This window comes from Nelusetta ayraudi, unplaced genomic scaffold, assembly GCF_046127955.1.
Source record: "Nelusetta ayraudi isolate G7.1 ecotype Tasmania unplaced genomic scaffold, CSIRO-AGI_Nayr_v1 ptg000002l, whole genome shotgun sequence".
NCBI lineage: Eukaryota > Metazoa > Chordata > Actinopteri > Tetraodontiformes > Monacanthidae > Nelusetta > Nelusetta ayraudi.
This window is the reverse complement of record NW_027466052.1, coordinates 2,242,091-2,269,740: the sequence shown is the minus strand read 5'-3', so window position 1 is coordinate 2,269,740 and position 27,650 is coordinate 2,242,091. Positions and strand designations below refer to the sequence as shown.

Below are 27,650 nucleotides of genomic sequence, written 5' to 3'. Positions count from 1 at the left end.
CCCACCAATAGAGTGAATTTACATGACGTCAGTTCTGCCACATTCGATTTTGGTTCTGCTTGGCTGGAGGGGAAAATCCTCCTGTCCTCCAAAGGTTTACACTTGTTACGTGGGGACCCGAGTTGCGACCCAGAAGCGGACACAGGAGGCCCAAAAGGTAATTAAAAGAGTTTACTTACAAAGGGGCAAGGAAACAGGAGACAGTAGTGACGAGGAGACACTGTAGATTGTGATGTTACCCGACACGGGGCTTCGAACCACACCCCAAAACTCGTTTTTTTCTGAAGCACTGCTCCGGAGCTTGCTTCAAATCACGTGACTGATGACGTTTGAACCACTTCGCTGCTTCATTCAGACTGAATCAGTTGGCTGGTTTGGTTCAATGGGCGGGGCTTTGAAAGACTGGCGGGTCTCAGTTGAGTTTAAAATGGATCAAACAGCGCGATGCCTACCTGGTTGATACCTTTTGGATTGATTAGATTAGCGTTCGTATTGCTTTCGGTTTTCTTTCTTATTGCTCTGCACTGGAACCAACCAGGAAGAGATCTCAAGTTTGGGAGCATTTTGAAATGGTGCCGCCGAACAAGGTTATTTGTTACAAACATATTACTCATCTTTTTCATACAGTAACAAAGAATAAACCACACACACATCTAATTTTTTATTTGCAGGTGAAGTGTTTGCTTTGTTCCCGGGATCTGGTTTATAATAATAACACATCGTCAATGATGAGGCATTACCAAGCCAAACATGAAGGTGAAGCCGGTAGTGCTGCTGTGATGACGTGTCCACCAGGTGAGTGGGTATAATGTTTGCTGTTCCAGGAATATTAAGTGTAACTTTCATCCGTCTGTAACTGTTCAGGAGCAATGAGTCTAGGTTTGAGTGTACAAAATTAATACTGGACTAACTTCAAATCAGAAACATAACAGTGAGCTGGAATTATACATTGCAATCTTTACACTTAAACTTTTTCCCTGCAGTCTGAGTCGCATGGTTTTGTTGCTGCTAACTACTTCTTCTTCTTCTTCTTCTTCTTCTTCTTCTTCTTCTTCTTCTTCTTCTACCGCTTATCCGGGGTCGGGTCGCGGGGGCAGCAGCCTTAGCAGAGATGCCCAGACCTCCCTGGCCCCAGTCACCTCCTCCAGCTCATCCGGTGGGACCTCAAGGCGTTCCCAGGCCAGCCGGGAGACATAGTCCCTCCAGCGTGTCCTGGGTCTTCCCCAAGGCCTCCTCCCGGTAGGACATGCCCGGAACACCTGCCCAGGGAGGCGTCCAGGAGGCATCTGGAACAGATGCCCGAGCCACCTCAGCTGACCCCTCTTGATGCGGAGGAGCAGCGGCTCTACTCCGAGCTCCTCCCGGGTGGCCGAGCTTCTCACCCTATCCCTCAGGGTATGCCCAGCCACCCTGCGGAGGAAATTCATTTCGGCCGCTTGTTTTCGCAATCTTGTTCTTTCGGTGACTACCCAAAGCTCGTGACCATAGGTGAGGGTGGGAAGGTAGATCGACCGGTAAATCGAGAGCTTCGCCTTTCGGCTTAACTCCTTCTTCACCACGACGGACCGGTACAGCGACCGCATCACTGCAGCCGCTGCACCGATCCGCCCGTCGATCTCAGGCTCCATCGTCCCCTCACTTGTGAACAAGACCCCGAGATACTTGAACTCCTCCACCAGAGGCAGGATCTCCCCACCGACCCGGAGAGGACAAACCACCTTTTTCCGGTTGAGCTGCTAACTAAATTAATCTATTGTTCTGCTAACTTTTATATATTAGGGAGCAGGAAGCAGAAGCTTGATAAAGCTCTAGTGGATTTCATAGTGAAAGATTCCTAGCCTTTCACTGTGGTGTCTGATCATTGCTTCCGTGCTCTGGTGGCTAAACTGGATCCCACATACACCCTTCCATCAAGGCAGGTAGGCAGGCAGAGTTTGCATGTTCTCCCTATGTCTGTGTGGGTTCCCTCCGGGTTCTCCAGCTTCCTCCCACAGTCCAAAAACATGCATGCGAGGTCAATTGAACGTTCTAAATTGTTCATAGGTGTGCATGTGAGTGTGAATGGTTTTTGTCTCTATGTGGCTCTGGGCCACATAGAGCCTCTTCTTCCTCTCTCTGTCCCGATCTGTGCGCGACTGTCACGCATTTCAAAGACTTTTCATGCGTCCCACAAATTGAGTCGATGTCCCGCATTCTGATCGACATGAGGCAGTATTAAATTGCGCAAATTGTAAAGTTGTTTGTACTGGTTTTTCTGATGAAGGAAATAAAATAAAGGGTAAATATTGAGCCAATTCAACACAGGGCCTCTATTCTAAACAAACATTCTTGAAATAAGGAATAACTCTCTGAACATAAACAGGCCGCACATAATCAGATTCTAAATACAGAAATATAACATAAACTCACATTCAAGGACTCAGTACACACAACAATGCTGTGACTCCTGACATGCGGCCAGCCAGCTCCTTTGTTCTCAGGGAAAAAGGGTTATGACATTGTAGAGCTTGGCTTCCAATATCACTTAAGCTCTGCCCTCCTTGGCTGTAATGGATGCAGGTAGAGGAGGGGGAAGTATGAAGGTGCAAGGAGGAGGTCAGGGATTTTCCACACCAACAAAGATATATAAAATATTAACTTTTCTTTATTAAAAGTGCAATACAAGTCATCTGAACTTTAAATTAAAAAAAAAATACAAACTTGAGGAAATAGATAACCTGAGTAAACCAACAAAGATAAAAAAATATGAATCTGAGTAAATAGAACAACAATTAAGGCCAAACCAAAATAAAAATAAAATTGCCACAATATATAAAACAATTAAATAGTGGAAATAAATAATGTCAAATGAAGAACAAAGTTAGTCTTGGCAAAATTCTCAATGGAATGCTAGTGCAATAATAGTCACTGGGTGGAAAAAACATAATGAAAATCACAGGGTAGCCACAGGTCCGCTGTTTTTAAAACTGGTGCTTACGAGCATTGGCTTGTGCAAAAGCTGTCACAAGACTAAGATCCAAGAGCCAGTCTGATTACTTTCTTTCATGTTTTCTTTTGAGAACAGAAAACCAAACAATCCATAAACCTCTTCCATTTTTAAAAAAAATCTATCATTCAAGCTGTTGAAGGCTGTGTCCACAAGGGGCAGAAAGAACTCTCCTAAACTGCTCATCTGGAGTGGATTGGGTTTCTTCTCTGCCCTCATACAGGAACTGGTGGGTTGTTTTTCGCTGTCTTTTTTCAGGAAAAGTCCTGTCAATCTCAAGGATCTCTGCTATCTGTCGAGCATCAGTTTGAGTGGAAGCAAGTCCATTTTCCCTTAAATACTCCAGATAGGCTCTCACTGCGCTTGTTTCTGCTTTAAGTGTTTCAAGAGAAACACTTGGACTCTGTAGAATCTTACTCACTCGCTTGATCTGATACAAAATATTATACCAGATCACAGTGCACAGTACAAACCTCCATGTCATGAGTTCAGCCTTTATGTTGGTTGCTGTGGACATTGTCTCAGAGTCCTTCTTTTTCACTGAGAGGGTTTGGAGGCCAGACAGTGCTTGTATGAGCTCTGGCAAGTGGTAACGGCCAACATTCACACTGTCGATCCTGGCTTCCCATCTGGTCACTGACAACGACTTTACTGCCTCGTGCTTAACATGTTCCTGTAAAACTGCACAGCGTTGCACAGAGGAGCTAAAAAGATTTTACAATCTTTGAAGAACACCAAAGAAGGAGATGGACACTATTGAAGATTTGGCAGCATCTGCTACAACCAGATTAAGAGTGTGACTGCTGCATGGGACACACAATGCCTTCTTATTCAGTTGCAATAATTTTGCTAGAACACCTTGTTTATGTCCCATCATGTTGCTCCCATTATCATAAGATTGTCCACGGCAGTCTCTGATGTCCAAGTTGAGCTTATTCAACTTCTCCAAAAGTGTCTCACATAAACCTCTTTGAGTGGTGTCTTGAACATCAACAAATCCAACGAAATGTTCAGAGATAGATGTACCAACTGATGGCTCGCATTTCACCACTCTCAAGACAATAGAAAGTTGTTTGGTGTGGCTAATGTCGGGAGAACAATCCATTATGACAGAAAAGTACTTTGCTTTTTTCACCTGCCGGACTATCTCCTCAATTATTTTGTCTCCCACCAATGATATGATTTTGTTTTGAATTTCCTTGCTGAGGTAGTGCACCTTGGTCTGTTTGGTTTGAATCCTCCTCAAATGTTCATTCATGATTGGATCAAATTGTGCCATTAATTCCATCTGTGATAGGAAATTGCCATTATGTGGGTCATATAGAGCCTCTGTGTGCCCTCTTAAAGCGTGGTTTCTTTCAGCTAAGTGGCATATAATGGCAATCACTCTGTGTATTACACCTCTCCAGTGCTCTACCTCTAGATGCATCAAATCCTGGTTCATCTGATCAATGGCTGTTTTAGTTTTGAGCCTTGTCTTGAGTTCCTGCCAACTCGTCATATTGGTATGGCGTATCTTTGAATGCTCATGTTCCTTCAAATGACCTGTTAGGTGTTTCCAATTCCTAAATCCTCCTTTGGTAAGTGAATTGTCCTGTTTTCCAAAAAGTTTGCATGCAAAACAGATGACTGAGTCCATGCCGACTGAATACAGAAGCCATCTTTGCGGTATTTTATCCCCTTTTTTCATGGTCATATCGTAATATTCCTTTTTGAATGTACGTGGAATGATGTCTGTATTCTGTAGGAAAATTATATCTTTTACCTGTACAGGTCCCCTTATTACCATTTGGCACATGTTCGTTATGGCTTAGGATGCTTGGCCATTGTGCAGGGTCTTCAGAGATTAAATCTTTTGGGCGTGTCGCATCTCCTTCTTCACCTTTGAATGACAACAACAACAACCACAGGGTACATTATTATTATCATCATCATTATTATTATTATTATTATTATTATTATTATTATTATTATTATTATTATTATTATTCTCTGTGAAAGTAAAAATCATTGAACTCACAGTCAACAGTATCTGTCTCTGCTGTATCTTCCTGCTCATGAAAGGCAGGAGGTTGATGACCTGTTGTCCTGCTGGAGGTGGACGTTGACAGAACTGACAAAAGCAAAAACCAAGAAAACATCAGGGCATATTTGTCCTAAATAATCTTTAAATAGCATACAGTTTAAATACAGTTATTATTATTATTATTATTATTATTATTATTATTATTATTATTATTATTGCTGTTGTTATTTGTTCCCAATAAAGTAAAAATAATTGAACTCACAGTCAACAGTATCTGTAATTGGACTTAAAACTTGAACATCCGTCTCTGTTGTATTTTCCTGAGAGGCAGGTGGTTGCTGAGCTGTTGTGCTGCTGGAGTTGGAAGGTGATGGAACTGATACACCAATAATAACGACAACAACAGGCATATAAGAATCTTTAAGGGCAGGCATATCTGATAATGAATGTGCTGTGCACAGCATTTTCGACTACAGCTACTACTTTATGCTACTGTTATGAAGAATATTCAGAGCGTATAGCATATCATCAATTAAAGTGCATAACTGAACTTACAGTTTTCATCATCGGTGTTGGGAGGGGGCACGGTATCTTTTTCATCTTGCCTTACTGGCTTTAAAAATGTAAGTAATGATCCTGAGGAGAGATAAGAGAGGAATGTGTATTAAATCAGTTCAAAATGATTTCACATTATTACAATTCAACATATTTTAAGTTTAAATGTTCTCCTCTGAGTGCACACATATCATTATGTATAGCTTTTCATACAACCAATTTATTATTATTATTATTATTATTATTATTATTATTATTATTATTATTATTATTATTATTATTATTCTTTGACTGTCAGCAGTTTCGGCGTCTGGTCTATTTTGTGCGTGAGCCGCAGGCGAAAAAGCCAGAGGACAATGAACAGTTTTCAAGTGCTAATGGAAAGTAACCGAATACCTTTGCATTAGTAAGTGATATACGCCGCGACTGATATACGCGTCGCGGGTGTCCCAATTCCACCGCAAATTTCAACCCGGGTCCCTTGTTTGACTGATTTATTAATCGGCGTTTTGGCGCTGAAAGGAGTCAAAACGTGGTGGAGGCTGAAGGCAGATGGGGCGGGGTCCTACAAGGGGGGTCTGCTGCTGCGCCTGCGGTGTCATGTCATTGCAAATCGCGCATTGTTGTCGTTGCTGTGGTGTACATTTTGGCAGCCCTAGGGGCCCCAAGCAATAGCCTGGCTTGCCTGTCTGCAAGCGCCGCACCTGTGTGTGTGTGTGTGTGTGTGTGTGTGTGTGTGTGTGTGTGTGTGTGTGTGTGTGTGTGTGTGTGTGCGCGTGCTTGCTTGCTTGCTTGTGTGCGTGTGGTGAGGATCCAATCAACAGCCGTGCTCACACTGGCGCGGAAGTCAGGAGCGCAAAGTCAGGTGCAGGAGCGAACGCGCACCAAAACCAACACAGCTGCATACAGCCTGGCTGTAGCGACGCTGACTTTGAACGAATGAAACATGGAGAGTGATGCAAGGGAGGAAAGTGCGACCACGGCAAAGAAAAGGAGATGCAGTTACAACAAGGACTGGGAAACTATTTACCCGTGGGTGAAGTCAGTGCAAAGCGAATCTGTTTGTCAGAGCCGTTTCTCCGTTGCACACCGAGGTGAATGTGACGTGAAGCGACACAGACAACGAGAGACTGACTAAAAGCGTGCTGCTTAAAAGGAGGCTTCACTTTCTATGGACACCTTCCCACTAAAACCAAAGCAAGATTCTAACGCAGTGTGCACGTGGCAGTTAAGAGATCATTTGGACCCCATTCAAGATTCACTGACTCAGATTCACTCTGAACCTCAGGCGTATTTGGAATCTGTATAATAAATACATTAATAAAAATGAAAAAGACTGCAACATTGAAAAAAGAAAATAATCGTATGTTTGTAAGTTAGTGAGGAGAAACGATGTATTATGTCTTACTTGTGTTTTATTTTATTACTTTCTCTATGCGTGTGGTGTTTCACTTCCAAGAAAAAAAAAATGAGTGTGTCAAGTCATCCTTATTTTGTTTCAGTAAATGTTGCAGTAATAAAGTGTTGGCTATTAATTGTTTTCTTGCAATGCAATGCCCTCATATGAATCTTGACAAGGCTTCCCAAAGACACAACAAAGAAAGGCACAATAACAAGCAAGGTGGTGATGTCTGTTCTTTATTGATATTGTTCCGATTTGAACCAAACCAGAAGAGATTCTAAAGACAATTCAGCCGAAATTCACAGACTGAAGGGTGTTGTTCACACGGACCGTCGTTCCATTTTGATTTGATGACATAGTCATCATTATTGCACAGTCTTCATTATTCCTGTAGTTATCTGGCTGTGCGGTTCTCCAGCCTTTAAAGTTGACAGCAGACCCATCAGTCCACATCCACACTCCCTCCTTTATGACATCATGGAGTCCAATCCAAGTATATCCCTGGTGCGGATCCAAGTTCTTATTTCAGCACCAAAGAACCAGAAACCAGAAGCTGTATAAAAGGATGCTCCGTTCTTCTATCTGCACCTTTCAGACTCTCAAATGAAAACCATACTTTGATTGTTCAGTGAAGACTTCAAATTTTCCACAACATACCAGAAAGGGGGACACCTGCTATGTGTCAACTTCATGTTCTGATCATCTGGAGGAAGCTTGGCGGCTAGAGTCAGACCCAGCAGGAAGAGGGGCAGCAGCATGGTGGAGTCAGGAGTCTGCTGAGTGGTAGTCAGATTTAGCGACACTAAAATGGAGGATGATGAAAGGGAGGAAAGTGCGACCACGGCAAAGAAAAGGAGATGCAGTTACAACAAGGACTGGGAAACTATTTACCTGTGGGTGAAGTCAGTGCAAGGCGAATCAGTAAGGCACTGTTTGTCAGAGCCGTTTCTCCGTTGCACACTGAGGTGAATATGACGTGAACCGACACAGACAATGCGAGACTGACAAAAAGCGTGCTGCTTAAAATGTTTTATTTGCATAGTAGTTCTATTAGTTATTATCATAGTCCTTTGAATCAAACAGGTGGCAAACTTATACTATGTGCAGGGGCGGAATAGAAATGTTATATCTTTTAGATTACTATCGATGCATTGGTAACATCACTGAGGTCTCCCACATTGTCCCACATCTGGTAAGTTGGGATCTGGTCATCCTTGCGGAAGGCGTGGCTTGAAGGGCTGAGCTACGCCTCTTGTCTGGTTCAGCCCTCAATAATACAGATGGAAGTTAGGTACAGTATCAATTCATCCATCCATCCAGCCTAATAGTTTTAACTGGAACTAATGTAGAAAATACATTTTTTCCAGGCTTTTTTTTTTTTTTTTTTTGACGTAAAACATTGAGGGGGGAAAAAGACTTTAGAATAGCAGAAGATGGCAAAGTCCAGGTTTAAAATTCCAAGCAAATTGAGAATCTTTATAATTTTAAGCGATGAAAAAAAAGCCGAATATCATTAATAAAACTCAGGAAGGAAGCCTTACTGTTTCTCCATTTAGCACAATGGATTTTGATTTATTTATTCATTTCTTTACCCAACAGTAGGATGGCGTTAGGCGCAAGTGTCGTCGCCTCTCGCCAAACTGTCGCTACGTGATGACGCACACGTCAGCCTTCCGCACGACGTCCTACGTCATATCTTCCAACACATCCGCCGCTTCCTGGCCGGGCCGGGCTGCCGCTTCCCGTCGCCCAGTGAGAGCCGCTATTCGGGCGACATCAGCAGCCTCCGCTGAGGGGACGGGACGCTCTTGCGGCCGCCGCCATGAGTCAATGAGCCGGTCGCGATCTGCAGCCTGTCGGTGGGGAGTCGGTCCGAGGTGAGTGCTGTTGTTATTGTTGTTGTTGTTGTTGTTGTTGTTACTGCTGCTGTTGCACATAGTTTTGGAGTTGCAGACCCGAAATGGTGAACTGATTTGTGTTCGAGGCGGCGGAAGTGGTGAGCTGTTGCGGTGCGGTGCGACGTCAGCCGTCACTTTTAAAAACACGCACAAACACGTGTCACGGTGTACGCTGACTGAAGCCCCGTGGAGCTGCGGGCACCGAGGGTCCACTTCCTCTTTGTTTCCTTTTCTGACGCAGGAAGTGACATCATCATCATCATTACAGCCAACTGGCCGTGTTTTAAATTGCTCTCCAATCACCTTGTCCCCAGGACAGGGGCTGGTGGGAGGCGTGGCCGCGGTGATGGTGTTGGACTCCAGCGAGGTCTTCATGGATCAGCGTGCAGGTGAGAGCGTGGGGAGCAGCGCAGCCCCACCTGAAGCCCCAGAGGCCGGGAGGATGAGGAGGAGGAGGAGCGACGCCGCCAAGAAAGGGAGGCAGGTGTCACAAAACGGACTCCCGGCTCAGGCGGACTCCGCCCGGGCTGCGGGCGTGCCTTCGGTCAGGGGCGTGGCCACGCCGAGGCCGCCCCTCCGCCGCCCCCTCAGTCTTGAGACAGCGCCCCAGCCGGTGCGGAGGTCCCAAGAGCTTGTGGACCGGCGGCCGCTGCAGCCACCGTGGCGCAGCGGTACGGTTGCCGCGCCCTCGCCCCCGGCTCGCAGCCTCACCAGCCCCAGTCTGGGCAGCGGCGGGGGCTGGATGCGGCGCAGCGAGAGCACCTGCTCCGTCAACCACCTGCGCAGCGGCGGGGGCCGCATGCGGCCCGCCACCTCTCTGCCGCACATCGCCAGAGGCGCGGGGACCTCGTCCCTGCCAGCGGCACCCAGGCCGTGTCTCCTGGTGGCCCTGCGACCTCTGAACCTGGAGCAGGAGAAGCACAAGTTCTTCGACTCCAGCTTCAGCTACGAGCCCCAGTTTGAGTACATGCAGCCGGAGCCGAAGAGCGTCCTCGAGAAGTACTGTGACGGCTCGGGCCTCTTCCTGGAACAGGTACAACGCCTCACATCACGCCACACCTCACCGTGCCTCAAGCCCACGGCGGTGACGCCCACCTCTCTGTTTGACCCGCAGGCGGTGGGGATCATGGAGTGCGTCCTGCGCAAGTTCAGCTCCTACGAGAACTTCGAGGAGGCGACGGGCGGCAGCGTCCTGCCCAAGAGTCAAGTGTGGGCGGCTGTTCGCAAGTACCTGCAGAAGGAGGGCTGCACGGGGGAGGTGAGCGCGGTCAGCAGGGGGTGCTAACGGCCTCTCTGGCCAGGTGTCAGAAGGTCTGGCTGGCACAGCAAGACAAACATCTGAGGCGTCCAAAGAGTTTTCACTGAGTCAGAAGTTGCCAGCTGAATTGAGATGAATGTCCAGTGATACTTTTTTTTTTTAGTGTGATTCGTTGTTGCGTATGGAAGCGTACTGCTGCCATGCTAAAAAATAAAGGTGGGGGGAGGGGTGGGGTTCTCAGTGTCACGTTCCGGGAGTTTCATGTTTTTACGTGATATTTTCACATTTTTACATGAAAAAGTTACACATTATTTCATGATAACGAAACGAGGCATTAGCGAGGCACGATGGCTCGTTTGCACGATTCTATTAGACTGCACTTTAAGCTTGGTTTGAGACATGGTTGAGCTCCTGGACTTATTGAACAACGTCAATGACCACTATTGTGTTGTTAGTTTTCGGCGCCAGGGTTCACTTGCGTTTGTGTGTCCCACAGGTGGTTGTGCGTCTGTCTGACGAGCTGCTGTCTCAGGCTGTGATGGTGGTGGAGAGCTGCCGGCCCACACTGACCATCAACCTGGCCGGAGCTCGACAGCACTGGCTGGAGGGGATGCTGCGGCATGAGATCGGTGAGGGTCCACCTTTCTCTCTCTCTCTCTCTCTCTCTCTCTCTCTTTCTCTCTCTCTCTCTCTCCCTCTCTCTCTCTCTCTCCCTCTCTCTCTCTCTCTCTCTCTCTCTCTCTCTGTCTCACACACACACACACACACACACCCGCACACTCTTCATAAAGATAACAATGTTTTCCTCACAACCTTGCTCGCCAAGTCCAGGGACTCTGCACCTCCTTATCGCCAGCTGTGTTAATGTTTACGCGCCCTTTTTTATTCTTAACGTCAGCACTTCACAGCGCGCTCCAAAACGGGTAGTCAAATTGAATCAAGGCAAGTCCTCTTAAATACCACAGGTTAGATGCGTGGGCAGTAAACAAATGCAACAGCAAACGCACACCTCTGGTTGTCACCCTGATGTCAAGCAAATCCTCGGGAAGACAGAAGTTGTTTACGCAGACAGCTGATCAACTTGGCCAGTTTTCCCAGGACATGGCACTGCAGGCACTGGGCCATTGACATGGCTGTTGTGAAATAGGTTTGAGGGACGTCATTCGTCCCTGTGGAGGAGCTGAAATGTACAGCATGGCTCAGGAAGTCACACGAACAAAGTGAGAAACAATCAGAACCACAAACGCTTGTGTGAACAGCCCTTAGAATACAACAATGCGTATCGTGACCCTGAACAAGATGACGAGAGACGTAGATATGCTTCCTAAGCGTACGCAGAGGTAGAATAAAACATTGTCCTTTTTCTGCAGCCAACTGGTTCTTTGCTAAAACCAAAAGTCGATCAACATTTTCAGGCTTCAGCGAGTCTTTATAGCTTTGTCAAAATGCCGACCAATCTGTGGTGACGTTTGAGGTGGTTGTATAAATCCGTAGTGTTTCCTTGCGGTGCTGCGATTCAGCCTCTCAACACTCTTTGCATGTAACTTTCCTTTGACTTTCGTCGTTTTCTCTGAAACCAGAAAACTTCCAGCTCACGGAATGCGATCTAATTGTCGGTACGAGGACGCTGACAGTAGGCTTTGTTTCGTTCTCACCGTGGACTGACCCGTTGTCTTTGAAATTTATATTTGATTGCACCAGTCTTTGATTAAAAGCATTTCACGCGTTCACGTTCTCACGCAGCAGCTGTTTTTCCCACCTGCCACCGGATTTGCTGGTCTGCGTCACGTGGTACACTGTAGCGTTGTCATTTGCCCAATGAGAACATATAGGAGAGCTTATTATCTGGCACCCCATGTCCCGAATGAAAAAAAAAATGTGAAAGAGTCATATGAAATGGAAAGCATGAATTGAGATCGCAATTTCATTTCTTTATTATTATTTCTTTTATGATTAATCCCAACTGATGTTAGCTGATGTTGGTCATCAAATGCCTCGGTGAGCTCCCATCTGAGTGGATGAGCTCACAAGGAAGTGTGCATCTTCTCTCCCGGGCTGTGTCTCAATTCAGGGTCTGCATCCTTCAGAGTATGCATTTGAAAGGAAGTTGCGTCGTAGTACTGCGAGAAGGCTTGTCCCAATTCCTGAAAATCCGAAGGACGCTCCAAATGCGGACTCGGAATGCGCCCTAGTTTTAGCCGATTTCCAAGGATACACTGCTACTATCCTTCGTACCGCGTACTTTTGTATCCCATGATAATATTTGAACATCCAACGCTGTCGTTAGATGGCGAACCAATGGTTAGCTTGATGCTATAAAAACGTCAATTCCAGGGTTGGCCAGCAGGAGGGAACAGAACCAGGAAATACTCCGAAGGCTAGACCGTCCCGTGTGGTTACCGGGGAGGCGGGTTTGGGTTCGTCCTTCTCGGCCGGGTCCTGGGAGAACACTCCCTTCAGACGGAGGACGCTTCCTTCGAAGGATGCAGACCCTGAATTGAGACACAGCCCCTGTGTGTGGCTGTTAGGGGCGTGGCCTGAGACGCTGAGTCGCAGCTGTCGGTGCTGCAGTGTATTTCTGGCCTCGGGGTCGTTTACAGTGATCAGATTTATCATCCAGCAGCTGTTGGCGTTCGGCTTTCAGCACGGCTGTCCCCCACCACACAGTCACTTCTTTCTTGAAGACCTGTTCCTGTTTGTTTGTTTGCTTTTTGTTCGTTTTTTCAGCTTGGTAATACCTGACAGGTCAGGTGCAAAGGTGCCACAATTAATCCACTGGATTCGCCTCACGCGCTCCCCCTTTTGGCTGCGGTGCTGACCGTAACCTTATGAAAATCACTAGTCATTGCTACAAATGCAGATGCTAAAGCTGCATCTAAGGCTAACTGGGGAACGCAACAAGTTGACACATTTGGTGTGTTGTGCATTTAAAGCAGAGTGCACACTGACAAATACTGATCTGACGTCACTTATAATGAGGGCGTATTGGCATGACACCATTTTTTGACAATAGAGTTTTAATATCAAATTGAATGTTTTTATAATAATAATAATAATAATAATAATAATAATAATAATGTTGTTGTTGTTGTTGTTGTTGTTATTATTATTATTATTATTATTATTATTATTATTATTATTATTATTATTTATACTGGGACACAGCTCATTAACACTGGGGCACGTGCCCCAGATAAAGGGGTCTGACAATGTCGATGATCCCCGCCCACTCCGCAACGAACCACTGGCTCCGCACCTGCTGTCACCTGTCTGGTTTGGTAACTCGGGGCCAATTCAGACATTATCTATTTATTTTATTTAACTTTATTTTATTACTGAAAATGTTACACCAACAATGGAACATTGTCAAACCTGCTACCGTTCTCTCCAGTTTTTTTGGATTTGTGATGCCGAGGCGAAAAGACGAAATGGAACGTGGCCAGCCGAGTGGAGTCTGACACTGTCTGTCCTCCTCAGGCACTCACTACCTGCGCGGGTTCAACAACAACCTGCAGCCCTGGGCCACGTCCGAAGGCAGGAAGCAGATGGGCCTGAAGCCGGCCAACCCCACCGAGGAGGGCCTGGCCAGCCTGCACAGCGTCCTGCTACGCAAACAGCCGTACCTGTGGCGCGCGGCGCTGCTCTACTACACTGTGTTCCACGCCGCCAGCATGAGCTTCAGCCAACTGTTTGGCCACATCGGCCGCTTCGTCCAGGACCCTGACGTCCGCTGGGAGTACTGCCTGCGAGCCAAGAGAGGCCAGACGGACACCTCGCAGCCTGGTGAGCAGAGGACGCGCGCACGCGCGCACGCACGCACGCACGCACGCACGCACGCACGCACTAACTCAGAAATAAAGAAAAACTAAACAATGATATCCTCTTCTTCTCTACGCTGGGTTTGCCTCTCAGCCACTCTGTGAAAAACTTTATTCACTTCAAATAAAGGAGAAGGAAATTATTTATCTATTCATCTCCCCTACCCACTCTTCTCTTCTGCACTCAGTGCAATGTGGTGCTTGCTGCTGCCCATCCTAGCTGTTAGAGGGCAAAGGCAGGCTAACACCTGGGCCAATAGAAAAATTGTGCACACATCGAATTAAGAGAAAAAAACATGGCTACCAAGCTGGCTGTTGAAGCTGGTCCAGCGGCTGACCTGCTGCTGACCGGTTCCTTTTGGCTTACTTTACCGCAGGTTAGAAAATAATTCCAGGTCACTTGTGGTGCGGAGATATTGCCCTCCACCAGAGGGCAATGTAGGGCAGAAACATGACAGTGACCTCATCAGTTGCCCTTCTCTCCATACAGATGCTGGAGGCTAATGTCGTTCTAATTGCTTCTGCTTTTATGTTTCCACTCCCCGTTCCTCTCTCACATCCCAGGATGCTTCAGTAAAGATCAAGTGTACCTGGACGGGATCCTTCGAATCCTTCGGCACCGACGTAGCATCGACTTCAAGACGTTGACCTCTTTAGGGAAGGTCTGTTGCAGCTTTTTCAGAATCCAACCGACTGTTTTGAAATATTTAAGGGGACAGTTCAACCAAAAGTTCAACCACTTACTTTTTTTTTTTCTTTTCTCCTAACACATTCACCAAACCCACTGGTCTGTCGTCTCCACCTGTGCAGGTGTCGTTTGAAGACGTGGAGCGGCTGCGGCAGCTGGCCACATTCTCCCGGACCAGAGTCCCGCACTTCATGCGTGACCAGGAGCGCTACCTGCAGCACCTGGATCACATCGTCGCCGCCAACGAGCTGGACGACGCGGCGCTGCAGCAGCTGCTGCCTGAACCGTCCAGCAACGCTGCCAGATGCCCAGAGGATGTTGGGTAGCTTCTGGGGTTGTGGCTAGCAAACGAAACAAAACATCCAGTATTATTATCGATGCTTTATTGTTGTCTTTTATAAATGTGTGTGTGTGTGAGAGAGGGAGAAAGAGAGAGTGGTGTGTGTGTGTGTGTGTGTGTGTGTGTGTGTGTGTGTGTGTGTGTGTGTGTGTGTGTGTGTGTGTGTGTGTGTGTGTGTGTGTGTGTGTGTGTGAGAGATACTTGAACAAATCAAAAGGGATGACACGCTAACACCTCTGCGTCTTCACTTCTGTCCGATGCATGGCTATGTTTTTTTTACCTCAATACCGCAACGCTTCAACGTAACCAATATCATATGCTGCTGTACGCGTATTATCATACATAATCACATTTGCAACCCCAAGTATTCCTAATTGTGGTTTGTTTATGCAACAATTTGAGTTTTTATACTTTAAAGAACAATATGAATGTCTCCAATATCAGCTTTATACCTAAAAAAACATCAACAACAAAAAAGTTATATGCCTTAGTGTTTAATTTTAAAAAAATAATAATAATAATAATAGTACACCATGGACACATTAAAAGAAGAAACCAGAGGGAGACGCAGCTGAGACCTTGAATCTAATCTGTCAAAGTGCCAGTGGACTCAGTCAAGTATTAAAAAAATAAATGCCAGTGTTTTATGTTTGTTGTGGTTTTTTTTTGTTTATTTGGTTTTTTTTTTAAGATAACGGCTATGTGGTTTGAGTCGTCGCTGAGTCCATGGTGTGTTTTTGCTGTTGCTCTGCTACTGTGTTGTGTCCCGCGCTGACCCTCACCTCTGCAGCTCCCTGAGGGCCTTCTGTAGATACACGAGCTAGTTAGCCTGATTAGCTTGATGCCACTGTTGTATGACTGTTTTTGCTGGGGTGCACTGTGGAGGACAGAGAAGCCAAAACACCTTCAAACACAAAGTGTAACATGATCAAGGGGTTGATGATGCTTTCCAAAGTCAAGTCCATCAACTTTCTAACATAAAGCCTCCTTCGCCACTTAAAGTAGCTAATCACATCACATTTATGTAATTTACCTTTACATAGCTTATGCTAGAACCGTTAATCGTGTTTGTTTAAAACCACACTTCATTTTGAACATGAAGGTCTTTACACACTGAATGCCCCCCTGGTCAGCTTGGCTAATTTGCCAGGCTAGCTGCCGCCTTTTCTTTTCGAATGAGGCGCTAGCATCTGTAGCTAACGGTGCCTTCGACCTTCACGGTTACCACTGAAGTCCCTAAAAACACGTTGTGCGTGTTTCTTACGGCCAGTGTGAACAGGTTCGATCTTTGTATTGTCCTTCACACGTTCTACGCTTCGACGGCCTTCACTGGTGTTTGCAACCAGCTGTGACTCCAGACGGAGTTGGCCAGTGTGGCTGACAGTGGCATCACCCTCTGACTCCTGTCACGCAGGCGATGAAGGGTGTCTCCCCCCTCCCTCCCTACACTGCGGGTTATGGCCGTGCCTTCGATGGCTACACAGCTCATGTGCTCTCACTACAGGCTGTGTGTTTGTGTGCTGTGTTACTTAGCTGCTGCTGTCGCCGCCGTTATTGTTGTTTTAAACTGTGTGTAACACAGAGACCTGTCGGGACATTCATTATGGGCCAAGTTTAGCTACTCAAGAGTAAAAACAAACAAACAAACAAAATAAAAATGGGCGAAACATTATTTTTGCCAGTTTGTGAACAAAATACTATTCCTGCTCCCACGATGTGCTTTTCAAATACCCGTGATTCGAAGAGGGACATGGAATTATTGAAATGCCCTGTGCTATGTGTACAATGTTTTGGCTACTTCCTCAACCTTTATAATAAAATAAATAAATCAAAATTAATTAATAAAATAAAGCAAAAAAAATAAAAAACAAAAATAGGAGCAGGACCCCACATCTTCTATGGCCTGGACTCGCCGGAAGTGAATGCACCTGTTTGTACCCCACAGATGTTGCAAGTGTTTTAAGTTCTGCAAACACCTTGAATTTACTGTTTATTTATTAAAAACGTACACACTGAACAACGTGCTGAGCTCTGCTTTATGCATTTCAATAAGGTTAGATTACATTTTTCTGGTGATATTTATTTATTTTTATATATGTATATATATATATATATATATATATATATATATATATATATATATATATATATATATATATATACACACAGTTGTGCTCAAAAGTTTCTTTCACTCATGGTTAGTGTTTAGGTGAAGCCATTTATTATAAAATGTCCGACATTCAATTATACATCTCCACCCACTCCATCTCCTCCACCACCATGACCACCGTCACCTCCTGCCTCAACGCAATAAAAATCTGGATGCATCACAACTTTCTCAAACTCAACAGTGATAAATCAGATCTCATAATCATTGGTCCCAAATCCCTCACTAAATCCACCTCTGAAATCACCATCAACATCGACAAATCCCTTATAACCCCATCATCACTCGTCCGCAACCTCGGAATCCACCTCGACCGCAACCTCACCTTCGACCACCATATCTCCCAACTTGCCCGCTCCGCCTTCTTTCACCTGAAAAACATCGCCAGACTCCGTCCCTTCCTCACTCCCTCTGCTGCTGAAAGCCTCACACACGCCTTCATCACCACCCGACTGGACTACTGCAACAGCCTTTTCTACGGCCTCCCATCCTCCACCCTCAACAAACTTCAATGCATCCAGAACTCCGCCGCCAGACTTCTCACCGGTTCCCGCCCCTACGACCACATCACCCCCGTCCTCCACCAACTCCATTGGCTTCCTGTTGCCCAACGTATCCAATTCAAGATCCTCCTCCTCACCTTCAAGTCACTCCACAACCTGGCCCCTCCCTACTTGTCTGAACTCATTGTCCGTCACACCCCAAACCGTCCCCTTCGCTCAGCTGATGCTAACCTTCTCTCACCCCTTGCCATAACCAAGCACCGAACCCTGGGGGACCGGGCCTTCAGTGTCTCTGCCCCCACCCTCTGGAACTCCCTCCCCAAACACATCCGCAACTGTACGGAGCTCAACAACTTCAAGACTGCCCTCAAAACCCACCTCTTCAGAATTGCCTACCCTACCTGAACCCTCCTACCCACCACACCTCCCAGCCCATATCTGCCCTCTCAACCCTGTCTGTTTTTAACTGATTTTAACTGATTTTATTTTATTTTACTATTATCTATTTTTTAATCTAATTTTTAATCTCTCGCATTGTTTTTATTGTTATTCTACCTGTAAAGCGACTCTGAGCACCTGTAAGAGTGCTTTATAAATAAAAAATATTATTATTATTATTATTATTATTATTATTATTATTATTATTATTATTATTTAAAAAAAAAACAAAAAAAAAACGTGTTTACTTTTTTTTAAATCACAATGACAACAGAAATTAAACAAATGACCCCAATCAAAAGTTTACATACCCGGTTTTTAATACCGTGCATTATTGCCCCCTTCAACATCAATGACAGCTTGGAGTCTTTTGTGGTAGTTGTGGATGAGGCTCTTTATTTTCTCTGATGGTAAAGCTGCCCATTCTTCTTGGCAAAAGGCCTCCAGTTCCTGTAAATTCTTGGGCTGTCTTGTATGAACTGCACGCTTGAGATCTCCCCAGAGTGGCTCAATGATATTGAGGTCAGGAGACTGAGATGGACAGGTTGACTTGGCTTTGTGTTTTGGATCATTACCATGTTGGAATATCCAAGTACACCCCATGCGCAGCTTCCGGGCTGATGAGTGCAAAAGTTTCCCGTGCCTTTGTAGCTCACACATCCCCAAAACATCAGCCATCCACCTCCATGTTTTACAGTAGGAATGGTGTACCTTTCATCATAGGCCTTGTTGACTCCTCTCCAAACGTTTATGGTTGTGGCCAAAAAGCTCAATTTTGGTCTCATCACTCCAAATGATTTTGTTCCAGAGGTTTTGAGGCTTGTGTCTGTGCTATTTGGCATATTGTAAGCAGGATTCTTTGTGGCATTGCCGTTGTAGTGGCTTTCTTCTGGCAACTCGACCATGCAGCCCATTTTTCTTCAAGTGCCTCCTTATTGTGCATCTTGAAACATCCACACAACTAGAGTCCTGTATTTCAGCTGAAGTAATCTGTGGGTTTTTCTTTGCATCTCAAACAATTTTCCTGGCCGTTGTGGCAGAAATTTTTGTTGGTCGACCTGATCGTGGTTTGGTTTCAACAGAGTCTCTCACTTTCCACTTCTTAATTAGAGTTTGAACACTGCTGATTGGCATTCTCAGTTCCTTGGATATCTTCTTATATCCCTTTACTGCGTTATACAGTTCAATGACCTTTTCCTGCAGATCTTTTGACAATTCTTTTGCTTTCCCCATGACTCAGAGTCCAGAGATGTCAGTGCAAGGGTCTGTCAGGAGCCAACAAACTCAATGAACCTTTTCCACTCACTGATTACAAGCAGACATATCATAGGTGTGGATGGTCACCTTTTGTAGCCATTCAAACCCATTTGTGTCAACTTGTGTGCATGTTATCAGGTCCAAATCTCATCATTATGACTTAAAAAGAGTTAACATGGGTTTTTGATAATAAATGGCTTCACCTAAGCACTAACCATGAGTGAAAGAAAGGTTTTAGTGTTATCATTCATATTCTCTGAAAAATGGCCAAGAAATCATAAATTCTGCCACGGTATGTAAACTTTTGAGCACAACTGTATATGTATACATATACAGTGTATATGTATATATATATATATGTATATATATATGTATATATATATATGTATATATATATATATATATATATACACACACACACACACACACACACACACACACGTGTGATGTATGATGAACAATGTTAAGTTTTGAATCAAATAAGCCAGGCAAATGTCTTCTCAGACAAAATGTTAGTGTTGACTTGGACTTCACTTTTGTTTTTAAATTTACTTTAGATTACTTGGATTTGATTAGATTTAATTACTTGGACAACTAATTAGACTCGGGAAAGTCAAAAGAAAGCCTTAACAACAAAGTTGCAGAAGGAGCTTATTGAGGCTCAGTGCAATTTATTCCACATTATTTATTATTATTATTTACACTTTTAGTTATCTCTTCGTCAACAGACTTTCATAAGCGTCAAATCAAATTTATGTTTGTGTGTTGCATTCTGAACTTCACACTGCAAAAGGTGAAACTCCATCGTGTGATCCAGGTGCAGCATTTATTAAAAAAAAGAGAGAAAGAGAAAGTACAAAACTCAAGACAATTTTAAATAAAAATGGTTTATTCTCTTAATATAGCTTTTTTTTTCTATCATAACAGAAAAGAAGCCTCCATGCCACTCAACGCCAAAACCTGGAAACGGATCTCAGGTCACCGCAGCTTCATAATGAGGGACCAACGTCTTTACAGTACGACGGCGGCTTGTTCCTGATCCAGCAACAGTCACTTTGCTTGTCTGACAAAAAAAAAAAAAAAAAAAAACAGGGTCGGAGGAAGTGTAGACAGGAGGAGGACGAGGAGGCGGAGGAGTAAGACGGGGGAGGAAGAAGAGGAGGAGGAGGAGGAGGAGGAGGAGGCCTGTGACACGGACCGAGCAGCGCAGATTCCCCCGAGCCTTTAGTTTGGGGAGAAGTTTGTATCCGTGTGTATGTATGTATGTGTGTGTGTGTGTGTGTGTGTGTGTGTGTGTGTGTGTGTGTGTGTGTGTGTCTGTGTAGAATTGACATCTTGCTCCAGTATGGCTGTTGGTGAGGAGGCAGGACTCCGCCATGAAAAGGTCACAAGTTGAGGTAACAAAGATTCTTCCTGATTGGACAGAGGAGGAAAGAGAAGATCAGCAAAGAAAAGTGAATTGTCCGGCAGTGTTCAGCGAAGGCACACAAAACGGCATACATGTGAAGATGAAATATGCAAGCATCACGGTTACAACAAAACTGGAGGCGTGTATGTTCACGCGTGGAAGAATTAAAGTGCGGTTTGCAAATACTTCTCTGGTCCAGTGAGTTACCTGCTCTGTGATCATCATGTTGCGTTGGAGCTGCTGATGGCCTTTGTGCCGTCTGTGTTAGCGTTGACAAGTTCCTTCACCACGGGGTCTGACAGACACATCGGACAGGAAGAGATCAGGTTGGATCTGGTCATCGTGACCCAAGCTGGACAATATTCCCTTATTAATAGAAGAGCAAAACATAAAAGGCTTCCCTCCAATTATGTCTGGCTGAAGGCTGAAGGCTGAAAGCGTAAACTACAGCGTTCCAAAAGTAGTTCATTAAAAAAGAAAAAGAAAAAACAAAGCTAAAGTTGCTCCTCCAATGTACAAGACTCTATGGGCTCGAGACCGGATGGACAATTTGAATAAATTTGGCAGACTTCTGATATACTAAGATATTAAATTAGATTAGATTAGAGTGATCCCCTGTTCTACTCCCCACTAGAACAGTTTTGGGTGTGATTTCCCAGAGTTCCCAGAATGCAGCCAGTCCTTACAGAAGTAAGGGTGCTGCATGGCCTCTGCTGCCGTCAGCCTCTGCTGGTGGTCGTAGCGCAGCAGCTTATCCAGCAGGTCCAGGGCCTCCGGGCTCACCAGGTGCTGGTTCTCCGACTGGATGAACTGCTCCCAGCGCTTCCGCGTTTGTCTGCACACACGGCCACAAGCACTTGGAACCGGAACCGTTTATGTGAATTCCGCCATGCAGTGACTGGATTGGTCATAGCAGGCTCCACCAAAGGATTCATTCAGGTTGTAGATTTTCTTCTCGGTTCGGATAACAAAATAGTGAGGAGCAAAACTCCTACTTGCAGACTGGCTGATACTCACTGTCCCAGCAGGTCTTTGAAGCGAGTGTCCAGTTCTATATGGTATTTGTGCAGGTAACCGAAGAGTTCGTCAGTGCCAAGGACCTTGGCGATGCGCACCAGCTGGAAAACAACAGCAGTGTGTCGACACGCACTGGTTAGAAATCGCAGATTCTTTTTTTTTTTTTTTTTTTCCCCTTGCGATTGAATTTTCTCACATAAACCAAATCAAGACCCAGAGCTGCCTGATTCCAGAATGCGTTAAAAGTGTCATCAAGTCAAGCTGTGTTTGCAGAGTTGTGCCACCAGAGGGCAGTATATATCTCACAACAAAAGACATTGCATCCCAGTTATCACGGGCCAAAAGGGGGCTGCACCCTGGACACACTCACAGGCTGTGTCTCAATTCAGGTTCTGCAGCCTCCATTGGCCGGGTCCTCCGTTGGCCGGCGGGTCCTTCGGAGGCCCCGGCCGATGGAAGACGAACACAAACCCGCCTCCCCGGTAACCAAATGGGACGGTCTGGCCTTCGAGCCTTCCTGGTCGCTTCAGCGCCGTTCCCTACCGCTGGCCAACCCCAGAAGGGACGTTTTTATAGCATCCAGCTAACCATTACTCAGCGTTAACAGTCACATATATTTCAACTGAATTTGGGGTTTTTTTGGTTTGACATATATGGCGTTGGCTGTTCAAATAAATAAATAACCCTATGGTAAAAACTTAAAATTTTATTTGAATTTTGAATACATAGTTTATATGTCGTGTCTTTGCCAGTAGATGGCGCCATTTCAGCTGACTTCCCAGGATCCCAGGATGCTTTGCAGCAGCGTGCAGAGCATCCTGGGATACGCGAGGCTGCGAAGGATACTAGCAGTGCATCCTCCAAATCGGCTAAAAGGAGGACGCATTTGAAGGGTGGATTTGGAGCATCCTTTGAATTTTAGTGAATTGGGACAAGCTTTCGCGCAGTGTTATGACATAAGTGGCCCTCAAATGCAGGCTTTAAAGGCTGCAGACCCTGAATTGAGACACAGCCACACCCACACAATTTAGAGTTCCCAGTTCACCTCACGTGCCTGTTCTTGGGACTGTGAGAGGAGACGCAGAACCTGTAAAGAACCATGCAGACTCAACACAGAGAGGCCCAAGGCCCGGGAATTGAACCCACAACCTTCTTTCTGTAAGGTGACAGTGCAGACCACTGCAGCACCCCGTCGCCTCCAAACCCATTAACGTTAAACCTGAGAGTTTTGGCGCCCTCTGCTGACAAGAAATTACAGGATTATAATGTGTACAAAAGGCCTCTTAAGGACAAGTGGGAGCCAACCTGGTCGTAGTTGTCCTGGCCATGGAAGAAAGGCTCCTTGAGGAAGATCATGCTGGCCAACATGCAGCCTAGACTCCACATGTCCAAACTGTAGTCGTACATCTGGAGACAGAGCAACCAATGAGGAACTAGTGTCACCTCTTTGTGGATTCAAGGCAGAGGAACCGCACGTGGAGGTGCACCCTACCTGATAGTCCACCAGCAGCTCGGGGCCTTTGAAATAGCGGGAGGCCACCCGGACATTGTATTCCTGAGCAGGATGGTAAAATTCAGCCAGACCCCAGTCGATGAGACGCAGCTGTTGGACACCAAAACGAGGAATAAGTGGGAATTAGGGACGCAAATGATCGATTCATTCATTAATCGTTAGTTGATTGGCCTTATCGATCGATTACAGATTAATTGATAAGCTGCGATTTTTCCCGAGAACCTAAATTTCACAATAAAAAATGTGTAAGGAAGACATTATTTAACCCTTAAATAATGTTGAGGGTCCAATGTGGCAAATCTTTACATTAGCAAACAGTAAAAACATCCTAAACATTTATCCTCTGTAAGTTGATTTCTAATGGGTCACATTTAAACTTTTTTTCTTTAAAGTTGTTTAAAAGTAACTTGTTCTAGGTATACACCACACCATTTAACAAAAAAAAAAAACTGTGTAAAAGATTTTCAATTAATTGTGACTAATTTAGTTTAATTTAATTTAATTTAATCGATTAAATTCTTAATCAATGATTATCGATTCATTGTTAACATCCCTAGTGGGAAAACCCAGACAATTAGGACCGGCACTTCAGTGGCCTTCGCACTAACACAGAGCAGCACACCCCACTCATTAACGGACAGTTGAGGGGTTTTTTTTGGAGTGCTTTGCCTCTCGCTAGCAGAGAGGACGGACACGACGACGCCCCAACACGCTGACAGTTCGGGAAAAGTATTGATCACTGCAGTCTCGACTGAACTGAAACATCCACTGTACTTGTAGCACGGGACACCAAGTAAAGCTTGCCTGGGTTATTTACAGTTACCTTTCTCATCTGGTGGTCAATCATCACGTTGTGAGGCTTCACGTCGCGGTGCATGATCCCCATGCTGTGACAGTAGTCCAGAGCCTGAGACACACGCAGAGACTCCATTACCAAAGACATCATTAATACTTGGAGAAACGCAGAAGTGGCGGATGAACTTTTGTTTTGAGGAGTTCAATGGCAGGAAAGAATCCCACATTATCATTATTAAACGCTGGTGAAGTGAATTTTGCAGAATATGAAACTGTTTAAAATTGGAAAATAAGAAGCTTCCTGTCAATTTCACAGCTCCAAAGCGTCTTTCAGACACGATTCTTGGCTGAGAACAATCGAAGCACATACATGACAGTAAAACTAAAAACGACTTGTAAAAAATACATTTAAAAAAAGGATCACCTTCAGCAGCTCATACATGTAGTAACGGATATCGTAGTCTGTCAGCTTTTGGTAAAGCTCCTGTGGAAGCACAGAGAGACAGAGTTCGTTAACCCTTTCTCCTCCGCACGGGTCCAAAAATAACTGGAGGGTTACAGTGTTAATAATGAACTAAATAGATGAAGTGCGGTGCTGGTTTAGCATGTATGATGTAGTGGCCAAACCTTAAGTACCTTAAAATCTGTGTTATTGATGCACTCAAATACAAGCGCTGGTGTTCTGGACTGCAAAGAGAAAACAACACAGAGCTTAAGAGAGCAGAAGAGCCGGTGGGTGGCACTCAAAACACAGACAGACAGACACAGACAGACACAGACAGACAGACAGACAGACAGACAGACAGACAGACAGACAGACAGACAGACAGACCCTGGACTCACCACTGGGTCTTTGACTGTGTCCACCAGCCGGATGATGTTGGTTCCCCCACGCAGATTTTCCAGGATTTTAATTTCCCGTTTAATTTTCTTCTTCTTGACGGGCTGTGTATTGAAAACATAATAACATTTCTAAACTCACAGTTCAATCAAATGCTCCAGAGCGTGCAACAGCACACAAGGGGGAAAGAAACACAGGCTGTGACGTTATAATGCACCAGTGGGACTGTGACAGCATCCGTGTGAGAAACACTGAAGGACTCGTTGTCAGATGGGTGAAACTCTATTTAGTGAAGCCCTGCTGTGAGTCAACATGGTCTGACGCTGACCTGAATGCAGTAAGACCTTAATAACCATCATCTGCACGTCTGTGTTTATCCTACTGGCTCATCTGACAGTGTCAGCCGTCTGTTTTAACTGGCAACGTGTGTATCATTCAGACAAGTAACAGCTCAATTTGCAACACTTTGGAACAGCACTGGAACGTTCCCAGATGTTCATTTGACAAACTTGTGCATCATGTTAAAAGTTATCAGAGGTGTTAAGCACTCTGAATCAGCAACACATATTATTGGGAATTTTAAAGGACGCATATTCTAGCACACACACTTCACACAGGCCACAGACAGCGCTTCAAGTGGCTCCTCTGAGGCTTGCCGACTGCAGCGGTCACTCTAAAAGAGCTGCTGAAAGCTATTCGACAACTGGCGCAGAAACTGATGAAAGAAAAAAAAAAAGATCATCAAAGAGGGTGAAAAAAGAGCTGAGACTCTCACCTTCAAGATTTTCACGACCACCTTCTCATTGTTGGTCACATTTATGGCCTCGAACACTTCGCTGTACTTCCCTCTGCCCAGCTTTCGCACCAGCTGATAATTGTCCTGATTGCTGAAACCAGTGTAAACAATGGTCATCACCAAGATCATTACGACAATTTAGGAAGTAGACAGTAACGTCGTAGACAATACTGAGCATTTCGGCAAAGATGCGAGGAATAACAACTCCTGCTCTTAACATTGTCAGTCAATTGCAATGTTTCTTGTTTCTGGACTCATTGCTCAACTATAAAGATGTTTTGCGCAGCTACGTGCCATCATACCTCCAGTTTGGCACATGCGCATCATAGTCCCAGTACTCTCTGTTCTTCTGTGTGTTCACGTCGGTGTACACGCGAGCCTTGCTGCTGGCCGGCGTGGATCCGGGCATCGCTAGCTCTGAGGCTCCGTGTGGAGGATGATGCGCTCCCTCTGAACTCCTCGGGGCTCGATACTGGAAGGCAGCGCAGCGACTCTCCACAAAACGGGGCTCTAAAACCACCGCACTGTGCTTAACATGGGCTTTGGCTGCTTGCACCTGCTGGTAAAGTGTGCCAGGTCGGTACAATGGTGTCGTCGAGCACACCGACAGAGCTACAATGACTGAGTGAGTGAAGCCCCTGAGGAGGATGGTGATTGGTAAGATGGAGTGAAGAGGCGCCAGCTGCAGGATGACAGGAGACAAAGTGTGAAGAACATAGAGGGACATAAGAACACAAAAACAGGCAGAGGATGCAAAATTGTAATACAGGGTTCTCGAGGACGAAGAGCACCAGAAAATACATAGTGTGAGCAAAGACGACGCAATTAGGTGCCCCGCTGTGGTGGCTGGTATGACAGCAGGCACAACCAAGTGAGTGACACATTTGTTTAGGTTTTTTTGTTGTTGCAACAAATAATAAAAATCCTGGTTAATCAACAAATCTCTGCAGATTCATTTTCTGATGCATTGTGTCCTAAACGTCAAACAGATAATATTAAGTAATATCATAAGCTTAATTCAACTGACAAGGCAAACGAAGTTTGGCTGCTGTTTACCCTCAGTCATCAGACTTGAGACCAGGTGAACCTGAAAAACCACTGCACTGAAACTAAACTGCCGAACATGAAGCCTGCTTTAGAAAAAAAAAAATATTGAAGAAAAAACACTCGTTACATCGAATAGGCCACCTTTTTCTCGTATCTTTTGACACTTTCGATTTCAGAGAGACGTTTTGGCCGAATGATCGAACAATCTGAATATTCAAAACTATGACAAATCTGTCCTGAAAACCACCGGTATCAAAGAACACAGAGTCCCGCTGGACATTAGCGGCTTTTTGAACCAACCGCAACCCGTCACGGCTCGGACTTAGCGGGGCTTTTTTTATACACGCAAACGAGAAACTACTTGTAACAGAGAGCAACACTTGCAATGATATCTATATTAATCACAGCTTAACCGAAAAGTTCCATTATTCCATAACAGAGTTACCCCCCCCCGCCCCTCCAGTGTTTTTTTTTTTTTTTTTTTAATATACGTCAAATCCATCCCAATGGCTAGCTAGTTACGCTACGCTAGCTTAAAGTAGAAAAACACGGAGACAAAAAAACAGAAAAGTGTAGAGAAAACATGGAGAGGGTGGTACACAGTATACTTCTAACACTCTTGCTTTTCGTGTAAAATGAACGTCTGGTGCGACCAGACCGTTAACTGGCGTCCGCATTCCAGAATACATGACAACAAGACGGAGCTAAAGTTAGCCCCTAGCTAACCTCGTCGTGGAAATATCCAAGCTCGCAGGAAGTCCGCCCGACATGAACGTTAGCGCCTCATTAGCGGGATGTGGCCGTCCGGGGTTCGAACGCAGTACCACCGCGTTTGAAATGACCGAGGGACGGAGGGACTCTGATTTGGTAGGGTGTGTGGTGGTGCATCTAGCAGCG

At 45.2% G+C, this 27,650-nt stretch overlaps 2 protein-coding genes across 3 annotated transcripts; one reads left to right on the top strand and one right to left on the bottom strand.

Moving 5' to 3' along the window:
- The first annotated feature begins 8,661 nt into the window (after nucleotides 1-8,661).
- kiaa0895l lies at nucleotides 8,662-20,401 on the top strand. 2 transcript variants are annotated; one of them, XM_076043934.1, is made up of 8 exons: nucleotides 8,662-8,846; nucleotides 9,182-9,900; nucleotides 9,982-10,125; nucleotides 10,622-10,754; nucleotides 13,603-13,908; nucleotides 14,508-14,605; nucleotides 14,754-14,953; nucleotides 20,264-20,401. In XM_076043934.1, the coding sequence occupies exons 2-8, from the start codon at nucleotides 9,214-9,216 to the stop codon at nucleotides 20,373-20,375; spliced, it is 1,680 nt and encodes a 559-aa protein (XP_075900049.1). In that variant the 5' UTR covers nucleotides 8,662-8,846; nucleotides 9,182-9,213; the 3' UTR covers nucleotides 20,376-20,401. The 2 variants fall into 2 exon arrangements, with proteins under 2 accessions (XP_075900049.1, XP_075900132.1); XM_076044017.1 differs by lacking the exon at nucleotides 20,264-20,401 and having other exon boundaries at nucleotides 14,754-16,845.
- Nucleotides 20,205-26,255, bottom strand: LOC142900401 (casein kinase II subunit alpha'-like). The gene is made up of 12 exons (XM_076044717.1): nucleotides 26,009-26,255; nucleotides 25,686-25,797; nucleotides 24,913-25,014; nucleotides 24,706-24,756; nucleotides 24,494-24,553; nucleotides 24,098-24,181; nucleotides 23,254-23,364; nucleotides 23,067-23,168; nucleotides 21,762-21,862; nucleotides 21,431-21,579; nucleotides 20,952-21,039; nucleotides 20,205-20,749 (listed from the first exon to the last, which is right to left on the bottom strand). Exons 1-11 carry the CDS (start codon nucleotides 26,113-26,115, stop codon nucleotides 20,966-20,968), a joined length of 1,053 nt encoding a protein of 350 aa, XP_075900832.1. The 5' UTR covers nucleotides 26,116-26,255; the 3' UTR covers nucleotides 20,205-20,749; nucleotides 20,952-20,965.
- Between the last annotated feature and the right edge of the window lie 1,395 nt (nucleotides 26,256-27,650).